The sequence below is a fragment of the Prunus avium genome, chromosome 6 (genome assembly GCF_965620075.1).
Source record: "Prunus avium chromosome 6, drPruAviu1.hap1.1, whole genome shotgun sequence".
NCBI classification, from domain to species: Eukaryota; Viridiplantae; Streptophyta; class Magnoliopsida; order Rosales; family Rosaceae; genus Prunus; species Prunus avium.
This window is the reverse complement of record NC_142289.1, coordinates 14,569,090-14,590,985: the sequence shown is the minus strand read 5'-3', so window position 1 is coordinate 14,590,985 and position 21,896 is coordinate 14,569,090. Positions and strand designations below refer to the sequence as shown.

Sequence of the window (21,896 nt, the reverse complement as noted above, 5' to 3'; positions counted from 1 at the left end):
TAGCGGAGGTGTCGTCTGTTTTTGCACTTTCCTTCTTATGGTTGACCAGCTTCTCTTCTTCGGCTGATGAGGTGAATTCTGCCACAAAGTCTGCTAAAGCCTAGGCTTTTATTGCAGTTTTTGGCCGGTAGAAGAGGTCATACTGGCTTAGCTATATAGCCCACTTCATGAGTCGCTGAGAAGCGTCAGGGCTGTGAAGTACTGATCTCAAAGGAAAGTTGGTCATGACGATGACTCGGTGAGCTTGGTAGTAGGGTCGCAATTTTCTCGCGGAAACTGCAAAGGCCAAAATAAGCTTTTCCAATTTCGGGTAGCGAGTCTCTGCATCGAGGAAAGCTTTTGACGTGTAGAATACCAGATGTTGGGCCCCTAGTTCTTCTCGAATGAGAGCTCAGCTAACAGCCGAGTTGGACACTGCCAGGTACACGAACAAGTCCTCGCCTGGAGCTGGTTTTGAGAGCAGGGGAGGTGAAGTAAGGTAAGTCTTCAGATTCTGAAAAGCTACTTCGCACTCCTCATCCCACTTGTCTCTTTGTCCTTTTTTCAAAGCTTTGAAAAATTGCATGCACTTGTCGGTAGATCTCGAGAGGAATCGATTGAGGGCCGCTGCTCTGCCCGTCAGACTTTGTATTTCCTTCACTGTGGAAGGCGACTTCTTATCGAGAATGGCTTTGATTTGGCGCGGGTGTGCCTCGATACCTCGTTGTGTGACTAGGTATCCCAGGAATCGACCTGACGATACACCAAACGTGCATTTACTTGGGTTCAGCTTCATGCAATACTAGTGTAGCAGATTGAATGCCTCGGCGAGGTTTTCGATGTGATCTGCACGTTTGGGGGCTTTGACCAGCATGTCGTCCACATAGACTTCCATAGTTCTGTTGATCTGCTCCTTGAAGATTTTATTTACGAGCATTTGATAGGTTGCTCCGATGTTCTTTAGCCCAAAGGGCATAACCTTGTAGCAGTAGGTCCCTCTCTCTATGATGAAAGAGGTTTTCGCCTTGTCATTCTCGTGCATCAGGATTTGATTATAGCCCAAGTAGGCGTCCATGAAGCTGGGCAGCTGATTGCCGGAGGTGGATCCACGAGTTGGTCGATTCTCGGCAATGGGAAGTTGTCTTTAGGACATGCCTTCTTGAGATCAGTGTAATCGACGCAAACTCTCCACTTGCCTTTTTCTTGTTTTGCCACACGAACAACGTTGGCCAACCACTCCGAGTAGGAGACTTCTTCGATGAAGTCGACCGCTAGTAGTTTGTCGATCTCGGCTTCAATGATAGCGACCCGCTCTGGAGCGAAGTTGCGTCTCTTCTGCACCACTGGCTTGCTGGCAGGGTTGACGTGGAGTCAATGGCAGATGACCTTTGGGTCAATGCCGGGCATGTTAGACGGCAACCATGTGAGCATGTCCTTGTTGTTCTGGAGGAAGGTGGTCAGCTCCACCTTCTCATCTGGGCTTAGGCGCGAGCCGATCCGCGCTTTTCTATCTGGCTGGTCAGGATCCAATGGTATTAGCTCGACGTCCTCTTCGGGTTTCCATCCTTCTTCTGGAGAGACCTCTGGACGGATTTCCTCGGCTTGGCCCTGACCCTTTAATTGCTATAAAGGAGCGAGATTCGGTTGTTCAACTTCCTTCAGATCTGCCTGACTTACAGGGATGAATTGCGTTTCTTTGCTTTTCTTCAGCCATTGAGCCGAGCATCTTCTCGCCATTGCTTGATCATTATTGATTTGGCCGACACCGCCATCAGGGATTGGATAGCAGATTTTCTGATACGTGGCGGAGGTGATGGCGTTGATCTTGCCGATCCATGGTCTGCCCAGAATGCCAATGTATGATGAGACCTCATTGATGACCATGAACGTTTTCGAGCTGATTACAGGTGGGGAGTAGACGTCAAGGTCTATCGTGCCCACGATAACCGTTGTTGCACCATTAAAGCCGGTCAGCGATTTGGCTGTTTTGTTGATCTTTGCTTCCAAGCCCATCTGCTGGATGACAGCCAACTGCAGGATATTGGCTGCGCTGCCCTCGTCTGCATGGATTCGGTCGACCATGGCCTGAGTGATTTGAATGCTGATAACAAGGGCGTCGTTATGTGGCATGTTGAGGCCGATCAGATCTTTCTTCTGGAAGCCGATCACAGGGTCGTCTTTTGCTGGTGGAAGGTCGGTCGAGACTTGGGAGATCACAATGGCCTGTTTGATCTTCCACTTCTTTTCTTTGCTGGTCAGCCCAGACTCCTCGGAGTCGGCGAGGATTGTGTTAATCCTTATGACCTTCCGCTGGATGGCTTGCTTCGCAATGAACTCCGTGCAGTGACCTTCTCTCACGAGTTCTTCAAGGTGCGTTCTCTAAGCAAAGCAGTTGTTTGTTGTGTGTTCGTGCGTCCCATGGAAGGCACAGTATTTTCTGGTATCCCTCTTGTCTGGATCTCCCTTCAAGGGCGGCGGCCTTCTTACCCAAGGTTTGTCCTTCACTTGGGATAAGATTTGGTGTATGGGGATGGAGAACTTGGTGTAATTCTCTCTTGCCGTGGCGTCCTCTTTTGGGTGCAACCTGCGCTTGTCCTTGTTCCTGTTGCCAAACTCATCGCTCTTTTGGCCTGCCCGCTTGGTTGGTTGATCTTCCTGCTTAGTAGACTTTTTTGCGGCAATTCGATCATCATCCCAAAGCACATAGTCAGCTGGGAGCGATAGTCAGCTCGCGGTATAAGTCGTGTTAAGCTGGAAGGCCTTTCTTGAAAGCAGAGGATGCGATCCGGTCGTCACATCCTACGATGTTGGCCTTTTTTGCTTCGAATCTCTTGATGTAGTCTCGAAGGGATTCGTCGGACTTTTTGCGTAGGTTGAACAGGTGGTCAGGGTTCTTCTTGATTGTCCGATAAGACGTGTATTCTTTGGCGAAGACGTATGCCAGCTCCTTGAAGCTGCGGATCGACCCGGATGGTTGGGTGTGGAACCAGTCCTGAGCTGCTCCCCGCAAGGTCATCACAAACACCTTGCACATCAACGCGTCGTCGGCCTTATGGGGGATCATGACACTTTTGAAGTGTTTTAGGTGGCTCTCGGGATCGGAGTCCCCATTGAAGGGTGTAAACGAAGGCGTTGAGAGCCGCTTCGGAGGAGCAGCCTGCTCAATTTCAACGGTGAAAGGCGTAGAGTTCGCTTGGTCCATCTCCTTGCGTAGGGCATCTTCGAAGTTCCCGCCGGTTTTCAAGTCTCGAAGTTGGTCGTTCACAAGCTTCTTAACGTCTTCTGCACGCATTGCTGGTTGGACACGTTGGCGACCGTCGCGATTTGGGCGACGCTGATTGACCTCCTCGTTGATTCGCAAGGTTCGAGCTTCTCGGTTGTGTTGCCTAGGCGGCAAGTTGGTGGACTGCGCTTACGAGTGATTTTCCGTAGCTTGTCGACGAGAATTGACTCTTCGAGAGTGAGCAACGGAGCGCCTTTCCTCGTGATCCTCACCATGAAGGTTGTCAGGTTGATCTCCCTGTGAGCCTAGCCTTTGAAAAACATTCCTCTGCGGGCCCAGGCGGGCGCGGATGTCAAGTCGTGGGCCCAGCCTTTCTCGCACGTTACTCTGAGTGTGGCTTGCGGATGCTTATGACATGTTGGTGAGCTGATCACGTTGTTGTCCCTCTCCTTGTCTGCTCATTCCTGCTCGACCTGCTCGGCACCTGTCAAGCTGCCTGTTGGCGCAGTCGTCCATCCTTCTCTCTTCGCCCAGTGGTCCAAGGTCAAGGTTTTGAGCCAAATTCATTTGGTTGAGGAGCTGCCTCATCAAGTTGCTTTGGTCATCCATTCTTTGAGCTAGCTGGTCAACTCTCAGGTTAAGGTGAGAGGACCACACTCGGGGGGGGTGTTGGCCAAAGGCCCTCCGATGCTTAAATTAGTTGAAGAGTTTATGAGAAAAACACTATCTAACTAGGGTACGGAGATATATGTGTTTATGGTGTAAACCGGGCGGCCGAAGCCTTTTGTAAGAGAGGGGGAGAGAGGAGGCGGCTAGGGTTTTTGAGAGGAAAATTTATGCAGAGTTTTAGTAGTAATTCTCACGTACCTCAACCCTTGTGTGTGGCCATCCTTTTATAGAGGTCTTAGGAGCTAGGGTTTCAGAAGAATAATTCCGTAGATGGAAAGGAATTATTCCTCCCCAATTTGGAATTGATTTGATTAATTAGGGATTTAGATCAAATACCTAATTGTGGTAGGCATCCAATCAATTCCCCATCTGATTAGGTAACTCCTCATTTAATTGGGAAATGTGGTAGGTGTCTGCCGCGCAAATCTCACGGCCTGGAGTTCCGGGCTGAGGGGATGTGCGTTAACACGGGGTTTCCTGCTTTTGGGTGCGGTGCGGTTGTGCGCGGGCGTGCCAGCACGGTCTACCGTGCGTTGATGTGTTGATGAGTGTTGGATGGATAAGTGGTGCGCCTGTTTGATCTGTCTTCCTAGTCAAACGATTGTAGCCGAGAGAGGAACTGGTCTCGGCTGTTAGGTTCACGGCCTGAACTACAAGGCCGTCGAGTGATGGTGTAGGTGGTGGGTTTTGGACGGTGCTCCGGCGCGCTGCTCAGGGAGCGACGGTCGTATGATATATGGGGTGAGTGAACGAACAACAAGGATGGTGCTCCGGCGCCTTGAAAATCAAGGGTCGTATGATATATTGATGAATGGATTTTCCTTACAATCTACCACTACTCCTAGGAAAGCAAGTAAAGATATTGAAAGTGCATTACAGGAAAAAATAAGTTGCTCCATGGGAGGCTTTGTTTTGGTGTTGAACCCTTTGAATGTAACTCGAGTCTTGTATTTATCGGAAGAGTCCCTGAATGAGTAATCGAGGCTGAATTTACGCATAGTGGAGTCTGATTAGTGCAAGTGGGCAGTCCAATCGACATTTGGGATCGTGAAGTATGGTGGTGTGACCCCAGAAATCCCGGTGAATCTCGGCCGCCGCTCTCGATCGTGGATTCTGGACCTCTGGCCGTGGAGACGCATTTATGGCCTGGATAGCTGGTGAACCAATATCTCAGGCTGTCAGAATTCTTGTGAGAATGTCCACGTCTAATCACTCTGGTCCTCATCACCAAATCCTGACTTCAGTCACTTCCCACCTTCCCTCATGCATTAAATGCTTCTTTGTGGCCAATGGGTTTGCTGCATTAAACAGGCACTACTCCATTAAATGAAGCCTGGGACCCTGCTGTCACGTGATGATTTGCCTTTAATGTCTTGGCCGCAAATTTGTTCGGCCTCGGCCTCGGCCTACGCTTGAGGCCGAGATGATCATGCCTTGTCATTTCTTCTTTTATTTTTAGGAAGGCGAAATACCCTGGCGAAATGCTGCGTTTCAGCTTCTGCGAACAAGTGCCAGGGCCGAGAGAAAGGGCTCCCTCGGCCAGCTCATGGCCGTGATTTATCAGGCACAAACAGTAGGAATCAAATCAATTCTCAACCTAATTAGGTAACATTCAATTTAATTGGGTAATCCCCAATTAAATTGAGTAACTCCCAATTACGTAAAATAATCCCCAAATGGAAGGAATTATTTGACCTAGGGTTCTGATTTAATTGGGTTCCCACAATATCCTCATCAACCACTTCTTTAAGCTTGTCTATATTCCACAGTTGATCAGTTAAAAAGTTAGCAACAACTAGCTGAGTATTAAGAGAGCTTCTTTGGGTAATAGGAATATTAGGGGGAAAGGAAAAACCCAATGGGCAGTCCAAAAAGGGATGGACTTACCATTTCCCACAATCCACCTGATTCCCAAATTAAGAACATATCTTGCATCCAAAATTGCTTGCCAAGCTGAGGAATGAGAAGACTTCTTTTTTAAGGCTAAAAAATTTTCTTTCTGCAAGTATTTTATTCTAACAATTTGAGCCCATCAATTAGATTCATTAGTGAGACAGATCCAACCAAGTTCAGCTAAAGCAGCCTTGTTAAATTGGGACGCTAACCTCACTCCAAGACCTCCCATTTTTTTCGGAATGAAAATCTCTTTCCAAGAAACATGAGGAATTTTTGTTTGGTTGCCCCAGAAAAATTTCCTACAGATAGAATTCATTTCTTTACTAACTTTTGAAGGCCATTTAAAACAAGATAAGGTATGGTTAGAGATACCAGAAACACTTTAATCAAGGTGAGCCTATCCGCTCTGGACAAGGTTTGAGCCTTTCAACCAGCAAACTTACCCTTAATTCTTTCAATCATGGTCTTGGTATTGAGAGGATCTTTCCAAAAGACAATATTATTGATCCCAAGATAATGACAAATGGTGGCTTTGTGTTGGATTTGCAAAATGTTACTGAATTAGATCTTGAGTTAGCTGCAACATTGTTAGAGAAATATACAGTCGATTTATGTAAATTGACCTTCTGACCAGACACTTCAAAGAAAGAGAGTAACATCTTATTAATGTTTCTAGTAGCCGCAGGAGTAGCTTTGGCAAAAATTAAGCAATCATCCGCAAAAAAAAAGATTAGAAATACGGAAACCTCTCGACAAGGACAATATGCTCACATTGGTCTTGGAAAAAGAAGTTAGAGAGTTGCGATGCTTAATAAAAGGCTCTATGCACAAAATGAAAATATAGGGGGAAAGAGGGTCCCCTTGTCTAATGCCCGTTGTCTATTTGTGTATAAGACAAACCATGTAACTATTTTGTCCTCATTGAATGAAATTGAGTTCAATTTACTTGAGAAATTTCAGTCTTGAATATTTTGTTTTTTATATATTCGCAAGTGTATGCAATGAAAAAATATTTTTTTATTTATATTATACATTGAAGAGAGCACATTATATACATTGTGTATATAGTGCCTGTTTATTGCTTTCTTATTGTCTGTATAGCCCTTTATTGTTTTTGTATTGCTCCCGTATCACCTTTTTGTTTTAAGTTTGTGTTCTAATTGGTGTGAAATAGACAGTATAAGGCGGAATATTGAACCCATACGATTAAAAGGGACCCAAATCAGCCGCCACGTTGAGGATACTCATGATAGCAATTCGATGTAAACCCGATACACGACTCGAAACCCATACAATTAATATTGTGGGTCAAATTTGAGTCAACTTGCCATGACACGTCTGATAAACGAGTGGGTTTAGTGGAACCCGCTAAACCCAAGGGCATACCCTCGACGATGTCCAGTTGCTGCATCAATAGCATCCATTCCCTCCCAAAGAAGTGAAAGTGGAACCCAATGAGGATATTTAAATCGAGCAACATCCAAAATGAGAACCATATCTCTTCCAGCATGATAACCCCCAATCGGTGAAAAATGACCAGTTCCAGTCTGTAACCAGAAAGTACAATGCCAGTAAGTCACTAATGATTATAAATAGAACTCAAAGACATCAGATGAACCTGTCAACCCGCGAAATGACTACTGAAACTTCGGGAGAGAACCACCAAAAGTCCAAGGAGGTATTTGGTGGTGATAGGATATAAAGGCACTTGTACCTGTTATAAGATGACAAGTGTCATGTTGTGATTTGTTGAGTTAGTTAGATTGCTTAGTCGAGAAGATTACAATGTAACAACACATAAGAATCGTGTAGGCTGTAATTCATTCATGATCAGTAAGAAACAGAAATCGAAAACAAAATCTTTTTCTTCAATTCTCTCAGATTCTTCTCATTCTCTTTAATGTTTTCATGGTATCACGAGCCACAAGGCTAACGCTTCTTCTTCTTCGATCTTGATTCCGTTGTCGTCTTCTCTCTTCATTCTTGATCCTTCTTCTTCGATCTTGTCCCCAATTTCTTGCAATTTCTTAGATTTCTCAGAAATTCTTGATTACAATGGTGACTGCTTCTCAGTTAGTTCTTGCTCAATCTCCGATTTCTTCTTTAATTCCTACTGTTGGTAATACAGTGACTGTCAAACTCGATGATACGAACTTCGTTACCTGGAATTTCCAAATGGAGCTTTTGCTTCGCGGTCATGGCGTTCTAGGGTTTGTTGATGGTTCTATGCCCTGTCCTGCTCAATTCACTAGTGCTGCTGAAAATCGCACTGTCTCTGATGCCTATCAGGTTTGGAAAATCCATGATAATGCCTTGATGATCTTAATTACTGCTACTTTGTCCTCCTCTGCAATTTCCTATGTCATTGGTAGTCAGAGTTCTCGTGACATGTGGCTCAATCTCAAGGAACGATTTGCAAGCATATCTCGAACAAGTATTTTCCAGATGAAAACCGATCTTCAGAATATTAAGAAGGGCCCTGAGTCTATTGATCAATATCTTCAGAAGATCAAGGATTCCAGGGATCAACTTTCTGTTGTTGGTGTCGACATCTCTGATGAAGATATCATGATTCTTACTCTCAAAGGCTTACCTGCTGAGTACAATACTATTAAGGCCGTGATTCGTGGTCGGGAGAGTGTTTTATCAATGAAAGAACTTCGTTTTCAACTTAAGGCTGAGGAATCTACTCTTGAAGAAACGGCTCGACAAATTCCTTTGCTTTCAGCTATGGCTGTCACGCCAAATGCTGCAGGTTCTGTGCCTTCTCCTGTGCCACCTCAATCTGTGTCATATTCTCCCAATTCATCTTCTGGATTTCGTGGTTCATCTTTTCGAGATCGTGGTAGAGGTCGTCTATCCTATAATACTTTTCAAAGATTTCCTGGTAAGAATGGTAATTACAATCATTCAAGTGGGATTCTTGGCCGGCCTCAACATGTTCCTCCATTCTCTGGTTCATATTCTGTGCCTACTTGTCAAATTTGCAACAAAAGAGGACATATTGCAGCAACTTGCAATTATCGATCTACCTCATCTCAATCTGCTGATATTGAACCTTGTCAAATTTGTTGGAAAAGGAATCACACTGCCCTCACTTGTCACTTTCGAGATAGTTATGCTTCTCCTTCCCCTCAGATGAGTGCCATGTCTGCTCAAACATCTCCTTCTCAAGAAGTTTGGATTGCAGATTCTAGGGCTACCAACCATATGACTGCAGATATCTCTGCTTTGTCTACACCTGCTTCTTATCCTAATGCTGATACTATCACAGCTGCTAATGGAGCAGGTCTCAATATTGCTCACATTGGAGCCTCTATTCTTCCTACTCCAAGTCATGTTTTTCAACTTAATTCAGTTCTTCATGTTCCTCAGTTATCTACTGGTTTATTATCTGTCAATCAATTATGCAAAGAAAATAATTGCCGATGTATCTTTGATGCCACTTGCTTATATATACAGGACATAGCTACAGGGAAACTTCTGTACAAAGGATTGAGCAGTAATGGTCTTTATCCTATGCCTCGTCCTCTTAATCACACTGCTTCTTCTGCTGCCTTGCTTGGACAGAAGGTCACTTCAGATCTTTGGCATTGCAGACTTGGACATCCAACAAACTCAGTTGTGCAACTTGCTTTGGATCAATCTGGTATCTCTGCATCCTCTACAGATTCTGCTATATGTGAAGCTTGTTTGAAGGGCAAATTTACTAAGCTGCCTTTTGCTTTAGTTCCTATTAAGTCTGATAAACCATTTCAAGTCATTCATAGTGACCTTTGGGGACCATCTTCTTGTACTTCTATTGAAGGCTTTCGATACTATGTTTCTTTCATTGATGAATGTACTCGTTACACTTGGATCTTTCCCTTGAGAAATAAATCAGAAGTTTACTCTCATTTTGTGCACTTTTATTCTTTTGTGCTCAATCAGTTTTCTACTTCTATTCAAGTGCTCCAAAGTGATGGAGGGGGGGAGTACATTGGTAATCAGTTTCAGCAATTTTTAGCTTCTAAGGGTATTTTACATCATAGATCTTGCCCTTACACACCAGAACAGAATGGATTAGCCGAACGCAAGAATAGACACTTGATGGAAACTGCCATCACTTTAATGCAAGCTGCCTCATTGTCTGAAAAATACTGGTTTCATGCTTGTGCAACTGCAACTTACTTGATTAATCGACTGCCTTGTCAGCCTTTACATATGCAATCGCCTTATGAAGTGTTGTATGGATCCTCTCCTTCTCTTCACCATCTTAGGATATTTGGTTGTGCTTGTTATCCCTCTATGAAGCCTTATAATCACAATAAATTGTAGCCTAAAACTACACAATGTATTTTCCTTGGTTATGCTTCTCAGTATAAAGGATACATTTGTTTTGATACTTATGCCAACAAACTGATTGTCTCTCGACATGTCCTATTTGATGAGACCGTTTTCCCCTCTGGTCAACTCAAGGACAAGGGTGGTTCTACATCAGTTTCTTCTATATCTTCCACATGCTCTCTGTTGTGTAGATACAGCTGCACCAAAATGGATTCAGTTGCATCCTCAACTTGTGATACTCGCAAGTGCACGAGCCGTTCGGTAGTATAGCGTATGTAAGTGCGAGGTCGATCCCACGAGGATTGGTGATTGAATGATTCAATTCATTTTCCCTACACAAAGCATAAATGAAAAAGAAAGGAAATAAATAAAACAAGAAAGAAAGAAAATAACTAACTCAAGTAGATAAGTTCCCAAGTTCAATTAGATTAACGGATTGATTCTAGCTAATGTATGATTAAGCCATGGTGTTTGGTCATAACCTTGTGTTCCTAATTCCCTAATTTGATCATTTGTTGTCTAACCTAAAATTAAGCATTAGGAACCCATTAAGCATAGAAGAACAATTTAAACAACCAAGCATGTATCTAATCCCTGTTGTCGAATGTCCATACATACTCTTCCTATTCATAGTTCAATTCGAATTAAAGCATGGTGTCTACTCTTAATTCAAACCAAGATAGCTAACATGCAAGCCTAAATGGTGATCAATCATTCAAACTAGCATATTAACTTATAAGCATAATGAATAAGAACAAAAACCATAATTGAAACTTGGAAACTAATCAAACTTGAAACTAAAGAAAAGAATTTACATAACAATGAAAATTAAAGTAGAACTGGAAAGACTTAAAGGAAAATTTCAGCACAAAGATCTCATTATAACAATTGAAAACTAGAAAATGAAACTAAGAGAATTTGAGGGAGAGAAGGGAAGGGAGCTCTAGAGAAGTGTTTGAGAGCTCCCCCCCTTGGGGTCTGTTTACAAGCTTGGGAAACCTCACTATATATAGGCCTAAGGAAGCTGAAAATCTGAATTAAGTATGGCTAATGCATACAACACTTTGTTTTATAAAATCTGAAATGGTTGATGCACTTCACTAATGCATACAACACTTCCATTATAAAATCTGAAATGGTTGATGCACTTCACTAATAAATCCCACCAGCAGCCCTAGCTCATCTTCATGTCACCATGACCAAGCTTCCAACCAGAAATAATAGCTCATCCTGAGGTCAGCATGACCAGCAACTTCAAGGGCTTACGAATTGGGCTTCCCTTAAGCAAATTAAGACTTTAAGCACTCAAACTTGAAGTTCAGAATGTCTTCTTTCCAGCCATATATCATTTGGGCCAATCCAAGGTCGGAGGAGGAAGTTAAGGCCAAAACAAATTGCTAACTCATTTTGCGCGCTGATAAAATCCATCCTGAGCATGGCTCTGTGTTTGCTAGGTAACAGACTCCACAATTATCCAATGAGGCTGAATTTCGGATATGTTATAGTATACACCCATTGGAACAACCTTCATGAAGAATGTGGCCTCATCCGAGCTATGTAGGTTGCTGAAACAAAGCTTGCAATATGACCTACGAAACTGGGCTGGCAGGGGACTGTAGCCAAAATTGAGTTTGTCTTTAAGCTCTTCATCCATTCATCCAAATTAGGCCCTAACATGCATGGATTGCATCATTTACTATCCAAAGCCCTCATTATTACCTAAAGCTCAATGAACTGAAAGATAAACACAAAAAGGATTAAAAGCACAAGTTTAACTCAAAAACATAACCAAATCATAAGCTAGAAGGGTACAAAATGATATACAATTATGAACCGATCAAATACCCCCAAACCTAGATTTTGCTAGTCCTCGAGCAAAACAACACAAAACAAAGTTAAAAACAAAACAAGAAGTTAACTAGACCACTTTCGTAGGTAACTCGATTGCATTGAGCGAATGCAACAAGCCTTTAAACCTCTAGGCATCCCTAGTAGGAGGAGTTGTGTCTCCTGAGGGTTTAACAGTTACGATACCCACAAACGTTTTTCTAACTCTACAAAACAAAATGGTTAGAAAACTTATTAGATTTGTTAGTTCTTAAGCAAAACCAAAACCAAAAACAAACATAAAAATAAAAACAAAACACAAAACACAAAAAACAAAAAAAACAAAATCAAAATAAAAACTCAAAACAATCTTTCCGAACATTTTGTGAAGAGAAATGACTCATGCACATGACTTAAACGTTTTGACAATAAAAGCTCCATTTTAGACATTATTCACAAAGCGGCAAAGTTCAAAACATAATATGCTCAAAGTGTAGTAGTGTGATAGCCAAATGCAACAAATTCCCCAATCTTAGTTTCCACACAATTTCAAAAATCATACCAAGCACAAATGCAACTTCAAATCTCACCAAAGTTGTCCTCTCACAAATGAATCACTCGGAAGAGGGCTACAATGCAATACTCAGTTATAAACATGAGGTTAGAGTTAAACCATAAGGACTTAACTCGAAATAAAAAGATGAAGGACTTGCATTAATATGATCTCAAGAAGGATGCCAAACACTTAAAAGTAGAAAAATGAATGCAATTCAACCACATGACATTTAAGATCAATTTAGGTCTTTAGCATAGGTTGTAATGGGGCCAAGGGTGTAAGTTGAGTAAGAAATGAAGGGTATGGATAAAACAAAGTCCAAGAAACTCAAAATATAAGAGCATAAAACAATTGTTTACAAGACTTCGAATCATCACGATTAGATTTTTTCTTTTACGCGATCAAAACTCCTTATACCTTCATTTACAATGATTCATACTCCTTTCCTTAAACACCAATTTATTTTGAAGGCCCAAAAATGAAACCCAAAAATGAAATTTCATTCAACCACCACTTAATCACAACTTTTCTCTTTTCTTTCACCAATGGTGTGATTTTTTTTTTCCTTCAAAATGTAACACCAATTCCTAAACTTAGTATGAAAAACACATCCCAATTAAAGCTCATGAGTTCCTTAGAAAGGTAAATATTTGTTTTTCAGGCTAAGGCGAGGAAATATAATTGGTAAATGAAAGAAAAGGTTTACATGTAGGCTCAAAATGGTTAACAATGGAAAATCATGCTTAAGCATGCATAAGGTTAGCTTGAAAGGTACAAACGATCCAAAGAGGGCCTAATATCATTTCTTAAATGTCATGAAATCGAATTGCAAAAGAATGAATGACTTTTAAGTATTCAACCAAATCAATGAATAATGAGATCAAACAACAACTTTGATGACAAGAAAATAAGAGTATGTGTATAACACTCATGAAATGAAGCACAAGGCTCAAAAGCTCACATTTATGGTTATATAAGTCTAATTTATGCTTGATACAATTCTTTGGGTTATGCAAATCCTTTAATTGGAGAATTATGAAACAAATGGCAAGTGCAAAGAAGGTTTCGAACATATCATGCTAGAACGATGCCAAATTAATCAATTAATTAATTGTTTTTTTTTTTTACAATAAAAATTTACAAGGAAAAAAAATAAATAATAAATAAAATTCAATTTTCATTTAAGTCATGCAAACATTTATCACAATCTCATCAAATGTGTTCGGAAAGTGAATAAAATCAAAATCAAAATCAAAATCAAAATCAAAATTAAAGCAAGACTTAACAAAATAAAATAAAAATAAAAACAAGCAAATAAAAAAAAATTTAAATTAAATTAAGGAAAAACCAATTTTACATGCTAAACTCCAATACCCCCAAACCTAGAAATGAACATTGTCCTCAATGTTTAAAAATTAGCCACAAACAATGTCATAACAACAAATGAAAGGTATTAAAGCAAATAAAAAAAAATCACAAAATCACAAAAGAAAACAAAAACAAAATAATTATAAAATAAAAATTACAAAACAAACAAACAAACAAACAAAAAAATGAAACAGTAAACCCTAATCACACAATTCCGAAACCCAAAAAAATTTTGAAGCCCAAAGCCCACAATTAAATTAACCCACCTTGAAACCCAAACAAGGTGAAAAACCGACCCAAAATGAAATCTGAAGCCCACACGTTTCAATTTTAATTTTTTAATTTTTTAATTTTTGAAATTTTTTTGAAATTTTATTTGAAACGTGAATTGGGAGCGCAAATGCGGGATTTCTGAAAAGAGAGAATGTGGTCCCTGATGCCTTGGTTCCTGGGAAGTCACGGGTGAAAGGGGTGAGGGACGTGTCGCCGCGCAGAAGCAGCTGTCACATCCCCCAAGCCAGAATTATTGGCTTCTTGGGTGAAGCGGGACGACTTTTTCACTAGAAGGTGGTGAAAGGTGAAAATGCAATTAAGGGGGGTTGGGAAACGGGTGCGGCGACATATAGAGAGAAGCCGTAAGGGCCGCACAGAACTCAGAACCGCAGCGGCTAGGGTTAGCAGACTAAGTCTATAAAAGGTAAAAAGAAAGGGTAAAAAAAACACAAACTCAGAAACACACAAAAGAGAAAAGAAAGAAAGAAGAAAAGAGAGTGAGAAATCAAATGGCCTCTAACTACCCATTTTCGTTAGATCTCAACCTAGCTCCACCGACTCAGACACGAGGCCAAGCAGCGGCACCAGTATGGATGCCCTACTTTGCTTCCGCACGGGGGCCTGTGACAGTAACTGACTCAATACTCCTGGACAACGATGTTGCTATTGGAGTGGCTAGAAATTTAGTGACTCCTAAAGATATACGTGTTCTGGGGACAAGGGATGACAACCGGGTCGTGAGCGATGCCCTAGCACTGAGCGTGCAGAGTACGGCAACAGTCGCAAGTTTGGGTCATCGCCTACTTGCGAAGTCCCATGAGGTAGAGGTGCTGAAAGGTCAGTTGGCGGCGGAGCGAAGTATGGTTGAGGAGTGTCAGACTGCTATAAAAAGCTTGAAAAGGGAGAGGTCAAGGATAGTGGAGGTGAATCGACACCAGCTAGAAGTATTGCGGGACGAGAATAGAAACCTATCAAAGATGGTAGAGTTGTACTCTCGCGACATGCGAAAACAGCTGGAGGACCTAGACCGACCGGGTAAACGCAAACAAGCAGATCGCGAGAGTAGTTACGCTCAAGCTAAGATTGCGATCTTTGGGAGCTCAAGTGATGAGCCCCAAGAAGCTGTGCGTGAAGCCCCGGAAGAGGACAGCCAGAGGGCCAAACTCAAAGCTCCAATGGTCGAGACACCAAGCACCGAGAAGAAATGATTTCCTACTGCATTATTGTTGTTTTTATTTTATTTTGTTGTTTTTGTATTTTCGTTATTTTGTTTCGGAAATAAAATAGTAAAGTTGCAGAAGAAAAAAAAAAAAAAAAAAAAAAAAAAAAAAAAAACGGAAAAGAAAGCACACTTCCCAAACTTAAATAAAATAAAGACGACAAACGGAAAAGAAAACACATTTCCCTAACTAAAATAAGATAAAGATGATAGCCGAAAGGGAAAAGCAAAAACATAAAGCTCTAGAAAATGAAAGTAACGGGCAAAAACATTAAACACCAGAAAACACGGAAAAAAGAAAAGTAAAGTAAAAGTAAAGGTGCTCCCCCTTGAAGCGATTAGGTCGAGCATGCCCGGGAAATCCGAAATGGTGTTGGCACCTTCATCAGCATATGTCTATTTAAAGCACGCCTCTACAAGCGGATGATACCCAGCATTTCTTCCTGCAAACTCAAGGAAAAACATCAAAAAAATCCAGAAACAAAAAAAATGGCATCCTCATGCACTCACCTTGATGATCTCGACCTTGAGCTGTCCCTTGCACCTCCGAATGCCCAGATAAGGGCTCCTCCAAACCGTGTCTTCCCAAACTCCACATATCATCATGGTACGGCCTCAAACTTTGCTGAGGCAATACCGAACTTTTCTGAGGCACGGCCGAACAGAGCAGTGCTGCTAGGAGGCATGATTAGCAGCAAGCTCACTCCGACAGATCATCTGCATGTGGCACAGAGGTCTGACAAGGCAGCGGTGGAGGAGTCCCACAATTTAACTGTGCTCCACGCGGTCTCCGCTACCAATTTGGGCATGCGCCTACTAGCGAGGACAAGGGAGTGTGCCGCGATGAGCGAGGAAATAGCTTCCTTGAAGGCTATGGTGGCGGACTTGCAGAAGCGGCTCTACTGTGCCAATCAGCACGTGGAAGCACTGCAGAAGAAAAATGAGGACCATGTCGAGCTGCTGCAGATTCTGCAAGTAAGAGAAAATAGAGGCAAGCCATGATGATGATGAAGATGAAGAAGAAGAAGAAGTTTTTTTTTTTGTTTTTTTTGTTTTTTTTTTGTTTTTTGTTTTTAATGCAGCGTTTGAAATAAAAATGTGTTTTAACACTCAGAAATAAACTAACTAACCATACCACGTAAATAAATAAATAAACTAACTTAACAAAACAAAAACAAAGACTATACAGAAAAGAAAACAAAGAAAATAAATAAATAAATAAAACTTAATTTAAAAACACACGAATATACAAGCAACTCACGGATGACCAGTTAAGGGCCTCAGAAAACACAGCCAGGGGATCCGGGAAGGTTGGAGGGGTCACAATGGTCCCGCTTAAAACCCAAACTTCTTAGACACCGAAGGTGTCGCCTAAAGAACTCCTAGACACTGTATTGACGGAAGTGCTTACTGGAGTTACCAAAAGTTAGCTCATATGAAAAATAATTTTTTTTTTTTAAATAAATTTTTTAAAGATATTCTCGTAAGAAAAAGAAACAAAAACAAATTAAGATAAATGAAACAACAAACCATAAACGAAAATGAACTAAGTACTCTAAACAAACTCAAACAAACGAAATAAATTGTTGTACTAAAAGAAACAAACCAAGAAACCAAAGAAAAAAAACAAACAGCACTTTCTATCACCTATTTATCACCATTTGGACAGATTCGTTTCTATGTTTTTCAGCTTCGACCTCTGTTCAGTTTTTAGGCTATAACTTTCCAACCGTAAGTCCAAATTTTACGTTCTTTATATGGTTGGATTCAGCATAGAAAAACAAAGAACTCAACGCGGACCAAAAGGTAAAAACAATGACGGAAATAAACATAATTCAAAGAAGAGAAAGGATTGAAATGCTCCCCCTTGAAGCGATTAGGTCGAATGTGATGCACTTGGAGGTCGCGACTTCTCCCACTACTCCACACTTCCCATCTTTGAAATTGCCTTCTTTCTCCCTCTTTATTAACCTGTCATAAATTTCTAAAACAAACACACAAACTTGAAATGGAATTAAAAGGATTAGGAAATAAAAACTAAATTGAAAAGGAATATCAACACACATCCAATTCCATGCTTCAAAGCAACAAGCATCAATGGGTTGTGTAAGCTGGGACTTAAACCCAGTTCTCTTGCTTGTTGGGCAATTGTCCTTTTCTGTTGGACTACAAACACAACTGGTCCATTAACATCATTAACTTTAAAACTTGAAATTGTTTAGAAGAACATGAAAATGAAAAATAAAAATAAAACAAGTAGGGAAAAGAAATAGAACCAAACTATGTTGCCAATCCCCGGCAACGGCGCCAAAAACTTGTTGTGTAGATACAGCTGCACCAAAATGGATTCAGTTGCATCCTCAACTTGTGATACTCGCAAGTGCACGAGCCGTTCGGTAGTATAGCGTATGTAAGTGCGAGGTCGATCCCACGAGGATTGGTGATTGAATGATTCAATTCATTTTCCCTACACAAAGCATAAATGAAAAAGAAAGGAAATAAATAAAACAAGAAAGAAAGAAAATAACTAACTCAAGTAGATAAGTTCCCAAGTTCAATTAGATTAACGGATTGATTCTAGCTAATGTATGATTAAGCCATGGTGTTTGGTCATAACCTTGTGTTCCTAATTCCCTAATTTGATCATTTGTTGTCTAACCTAAAATTAAGCATTAGGAACCCATTAAGCATAGAAGAACAATTTAAACAACCAAGCATGTATCTAATCCCTGTTGTCGAATGTCCATACATACTCTTCCTATTCATAGTTCAATTCGAATTAAAGCATGGTGTCTACTCTTAATTCAAACCAAGATAGCTAACATGCAAGCCTAAATGGTGATCAATCATTCAAACTAGCATATTAACTTATAAGCATAATGAATAAGAACAAAAACCATAATTGAAACTTGGAAACTAATCAAACTTGAAACTAAAGAAAAGAATTTACATAACAATGAAAATTAAAGTAGAACTGGAAAGACTTAAAGGAAAATTTCAGCACAAAGATCTCATTATAACAATTGAAAACTAGAAAATGAAACTAAGAGAATTTGAGGGAGAGAAGGGAAGGGAGCTCTAGAGAAGTGTTTGAGAGCTCCCCCCCTTGGGGTCTGTTTACAAGCTTGGGAAACCTCACTATATATAGGCCTAAGGAAGCTGAAAATCTGAATTAAGTATGGCTAATGCATACAACACTTTGTTTTATAAAATCTGAAATGGTTGATGCACTTCACTAATGCATACAACACTTCCATTATAAAATCTGAAATGGTTGATGCACTTCACTAATAAATCCCACCAGCAGCCCTAGCTCATCTTCATGTCACCATGACCAAGCTTCCAACCAGAAATAATAGCTCATCCTGAGGTCAGCATGACCAGCAACTTCAAGGGCTTACGAATTGGGCTTCCCTTAAGCAAATTAAGACTTTAAGCACTCAAACTTGAAGTTCAGAATGTCTTCTTTCCAGCCATATATCATTTGGGCCAATCCAAGGTCGGAGGAGGAAGTTAAGGCCAAAACAAATTGCTAACTCATTTTGCGCGCTGATAAAATCCATCCTGAGCATGGCTCTGTGTTTGCTAGGTAACAGACTCCACAATTATCCAATGGGGCTGAATTTCGGATATGTTATAGTATACACCCATTGGAACAACCTTCATGAAGAATGTGGCCTCATCCGAGCTATGTAGGTTGCTGAAACAAAGCTTGCAATATGACCTACGAAACTGGGCTGGCAGGGGACTGTAGCCAAAATTGAGTTTGTCTTTAAGCTCTTCATCCATTCATCCAAATTAGGCCCTAACATGCATGGATTGCATCATTTACTATCCAAAGCCCTCATTATTACCTAAAGCTCAATGAACTGAAAGATAAACACAAAAAGGATTAAAAGCACAAGTTTAACTCAAAAACATAACCAAATCATAAGCTAGAAGGGTACAAAATGATATACAATTATGAACCGATCACTCTCCACCAATTAATCCTTTATATTTTCCCTACTTTCCATCTGTGGATCATGCTGGTTCAATGCTTCCTTCAGATTCATCATCTTCACCATATTTGCCGGCTCAAGCTACTACTTCTGTCCTAGATGTTATCTCTGCATCTCCTCATGATTCTAGTGCTCCTACCTCTCAATCTCCTGATCTGCATATGGTTTCTCCTATTCCATCTCAAAATCGGCGTCCAATGCAAACAAGAAGTAAATCTGGCATTTTCAAGCATAAAGCTTTTCTCACTACGGATATCTCTAACAATGTTATCTCAGAACCTCATACTTATGCCTCAGCCGCTAAAGTTCCTCAATGGCAGTTAGCTATGCAAGAAGAAATGGATGCTTTAAAAGCTCAGGGTACTTGGCAGTTGGTTCCTCTACCTCCCAATCGCAATCTAGTAGGTTGTAAGTGGGTTTATGGAATTAAGAAAAACTCAGATGGGTCTGTTGCAAGGTATAAAGCACGTTTGGTTGCAAAGGGGTTCTCTCAAGAGGCTGGATTGGATTATGCAGAGACTTTTAGTCCCGTTGTAAAACCTTCTACAGTTCGGTTAATGCTTGCTCTTTCTGCTACCTTTGGTTGGAAACTACAACAACTAGATGTGAAGAATGCTTTTCTTCACGGTATTCTTCACGAGGAGGTTTACATGTCCCAACCTCCTGGCTTCATTGATTCTTCCCATCCCCATCATGTCTGCAAGTTGGTTAAATCTCTCTATGGTCTCAAACAGGCCCCTCGAGCCTGGAATGACCGATTCACTAAGTGTCTTCTTACTTTAGGCTTCACAGCTTCTTATGCTGATCCCTCTTTATTTGTCTGCAAAAAGTCTGATTCTCTGGTCTTTCTTTTGTTATATGTCGATGATATTATCATCGCCGGATCTGATTTCGCTGTTGTTCAATTGATTATTGATCAACTTTCACAGGAGTTTGATATGAAAAATCTTGGGGATCTTCATTATTTTCTTGGCCTTCAGATTCAATATCCAGCAGATAGCATCTTTGTTCATCAGTCCAAATATATTCTTGATGTGCTTACTAAGGCCAATCTCTTGGACTGCAAACCTTGTGTTACCCCATGTCATCCCAATCTTAAGCTGCTCAAGGAAGGTAGTCTTCCTTACTCAGATCCTGCTCACTATCGCAGTATTGTTGGTGCACTTCAATACCTCACTTTTACTCGGCCTGACATTGCCTATGCCGTGCATCAAGTTTGTCAGTTTATGCATAATCCTTTGGACACTCATTACTTAGCTGTTAAACGTATTCTTCGTTATCTGAAGGGTACTATGTCTCATGGTTTGCTGTATAAAAAAGGTTCTTTAGACATGACTGCTTTCACTGATGCTGACTGGGCTGGGGATCCAAATGATCGTCGGTCTACAACTGGTTTTGTTATTTTTCTTGGCACAAACCCCATCTCCTGGTCTTCCAAGAAGCAACAATCTGTTTCACGTTCTTCTACTGAAGCCGAATATCGCGCAATGGCTGTGACAGCAGCTGAAATTGTATGGCTTCAGCAGCTTCTTACTGATCTACATTGTCCTCTTGTTAAGAAACCAGTTTTATGCTGTGATAATATCTCTGCCATGGCTCTGTCTTCTAATCCTGTGCTTCATTCTCGTGCCAAGCACATTGAAATCGATTGTCACTTTGTTTGTGAGAGAGTCACTCGCGGTGAATTCCTTCTTCAGAATGTTTCTTCTGCCCAGCAAGTTGCTGATGTGCTTACTAAAGGCCTCTGCTCTCCTCAATTTGATTATCACTGTTCCAACCTCATGCTTGGTCCTCCTGTGCATGCGGTTGAGGGGGGATGATAGGATATAAAGGCACTTGTACCTGTTATAAGATGACAAGTGTCATGTTGTGATTTGTTGAGTTAGTTAGATTGCTTAGTCGAGAAGATTACAATGTAACAACACATAAGAATCGTGTAGGCTGTAATTCATTCATGATCAGTAAGAAACAGAAATAGAAAACAAAATCTTTTTCTTCAATTCTCTCAGATTCTTCTCATTCTCTTTAATGTTTTCAGGTGGGGGTAATGCCGAACGCCAGGAAGAAATGTTTGGTGTTGTGTGATAGAGTGTATTTGGGTGTAACAGGGGTATTTTTGGTAGTTAAAAAAAGTCTTTAAAAGTTGGAATTGGATACACCCCCCTAAAGCCTTCGTCCTCCGTCAGCTAATTTACTTAGCGGCTCCGCTGCTCCTCCCAAACTCTCAACTCTACATCCCGTCACTCTGTTGTAAGGTAAGTCCTCTTCGAACTCTCTTTCTCTCTATCATATATCTGTCACCGTATTGTTAGTATTTTTCTGAGTATCACCACCCAAGTCTTCGTCCTCTTAGGGTTTTGTGTTTTGTTTTCAGTTTGTTTGCAGCGTGTATTTGGTGGGTTTGTTAACGGGTCAAGTTAAACACATATTAGTTCAGATTTCTTTTCGTTTTAGTCAAAATTATACCATTTCTTATAAAGTTATAATTCGTTACTAACCTTCAGTTGGTAAGGTCCCAGCACTATGTGTAGCCCCCACTAGTGTTCGAGGTCCGCTGCA

The 21,896-nt window shown here is 41.0% G+C and overlaps 1 protein-coding gene across 1 annotated transcript; it reads right to left on the bottom strand.

The window, feature by feature from the left end:
- Positions 1 to 1,020: 1,020 nt before the first annotated feature.
- Positions 1,021 to 3,271, bottom strand: LOC148293750 (uncharacterized). The gene is made up of 4 exons (XM_088254593.1): positions 2,776 to 3,271; positions 2,467 to 2,690; positions 1,657 to 2,358; positions 1,021 to 1,326 (listed from the first exon to the last, which is right to left on the bottom strand). Exons 1-4 carry the CDS (start codon positions 3,269 to 3,271, stop codon positions 1,021 to 1,023), a joined length of 1,728 nt encoding a protein of 575 aa, XP_088110719.1.
- Positions 3,272 to 21,896: the final 18,625 nt, after the last annotated feature.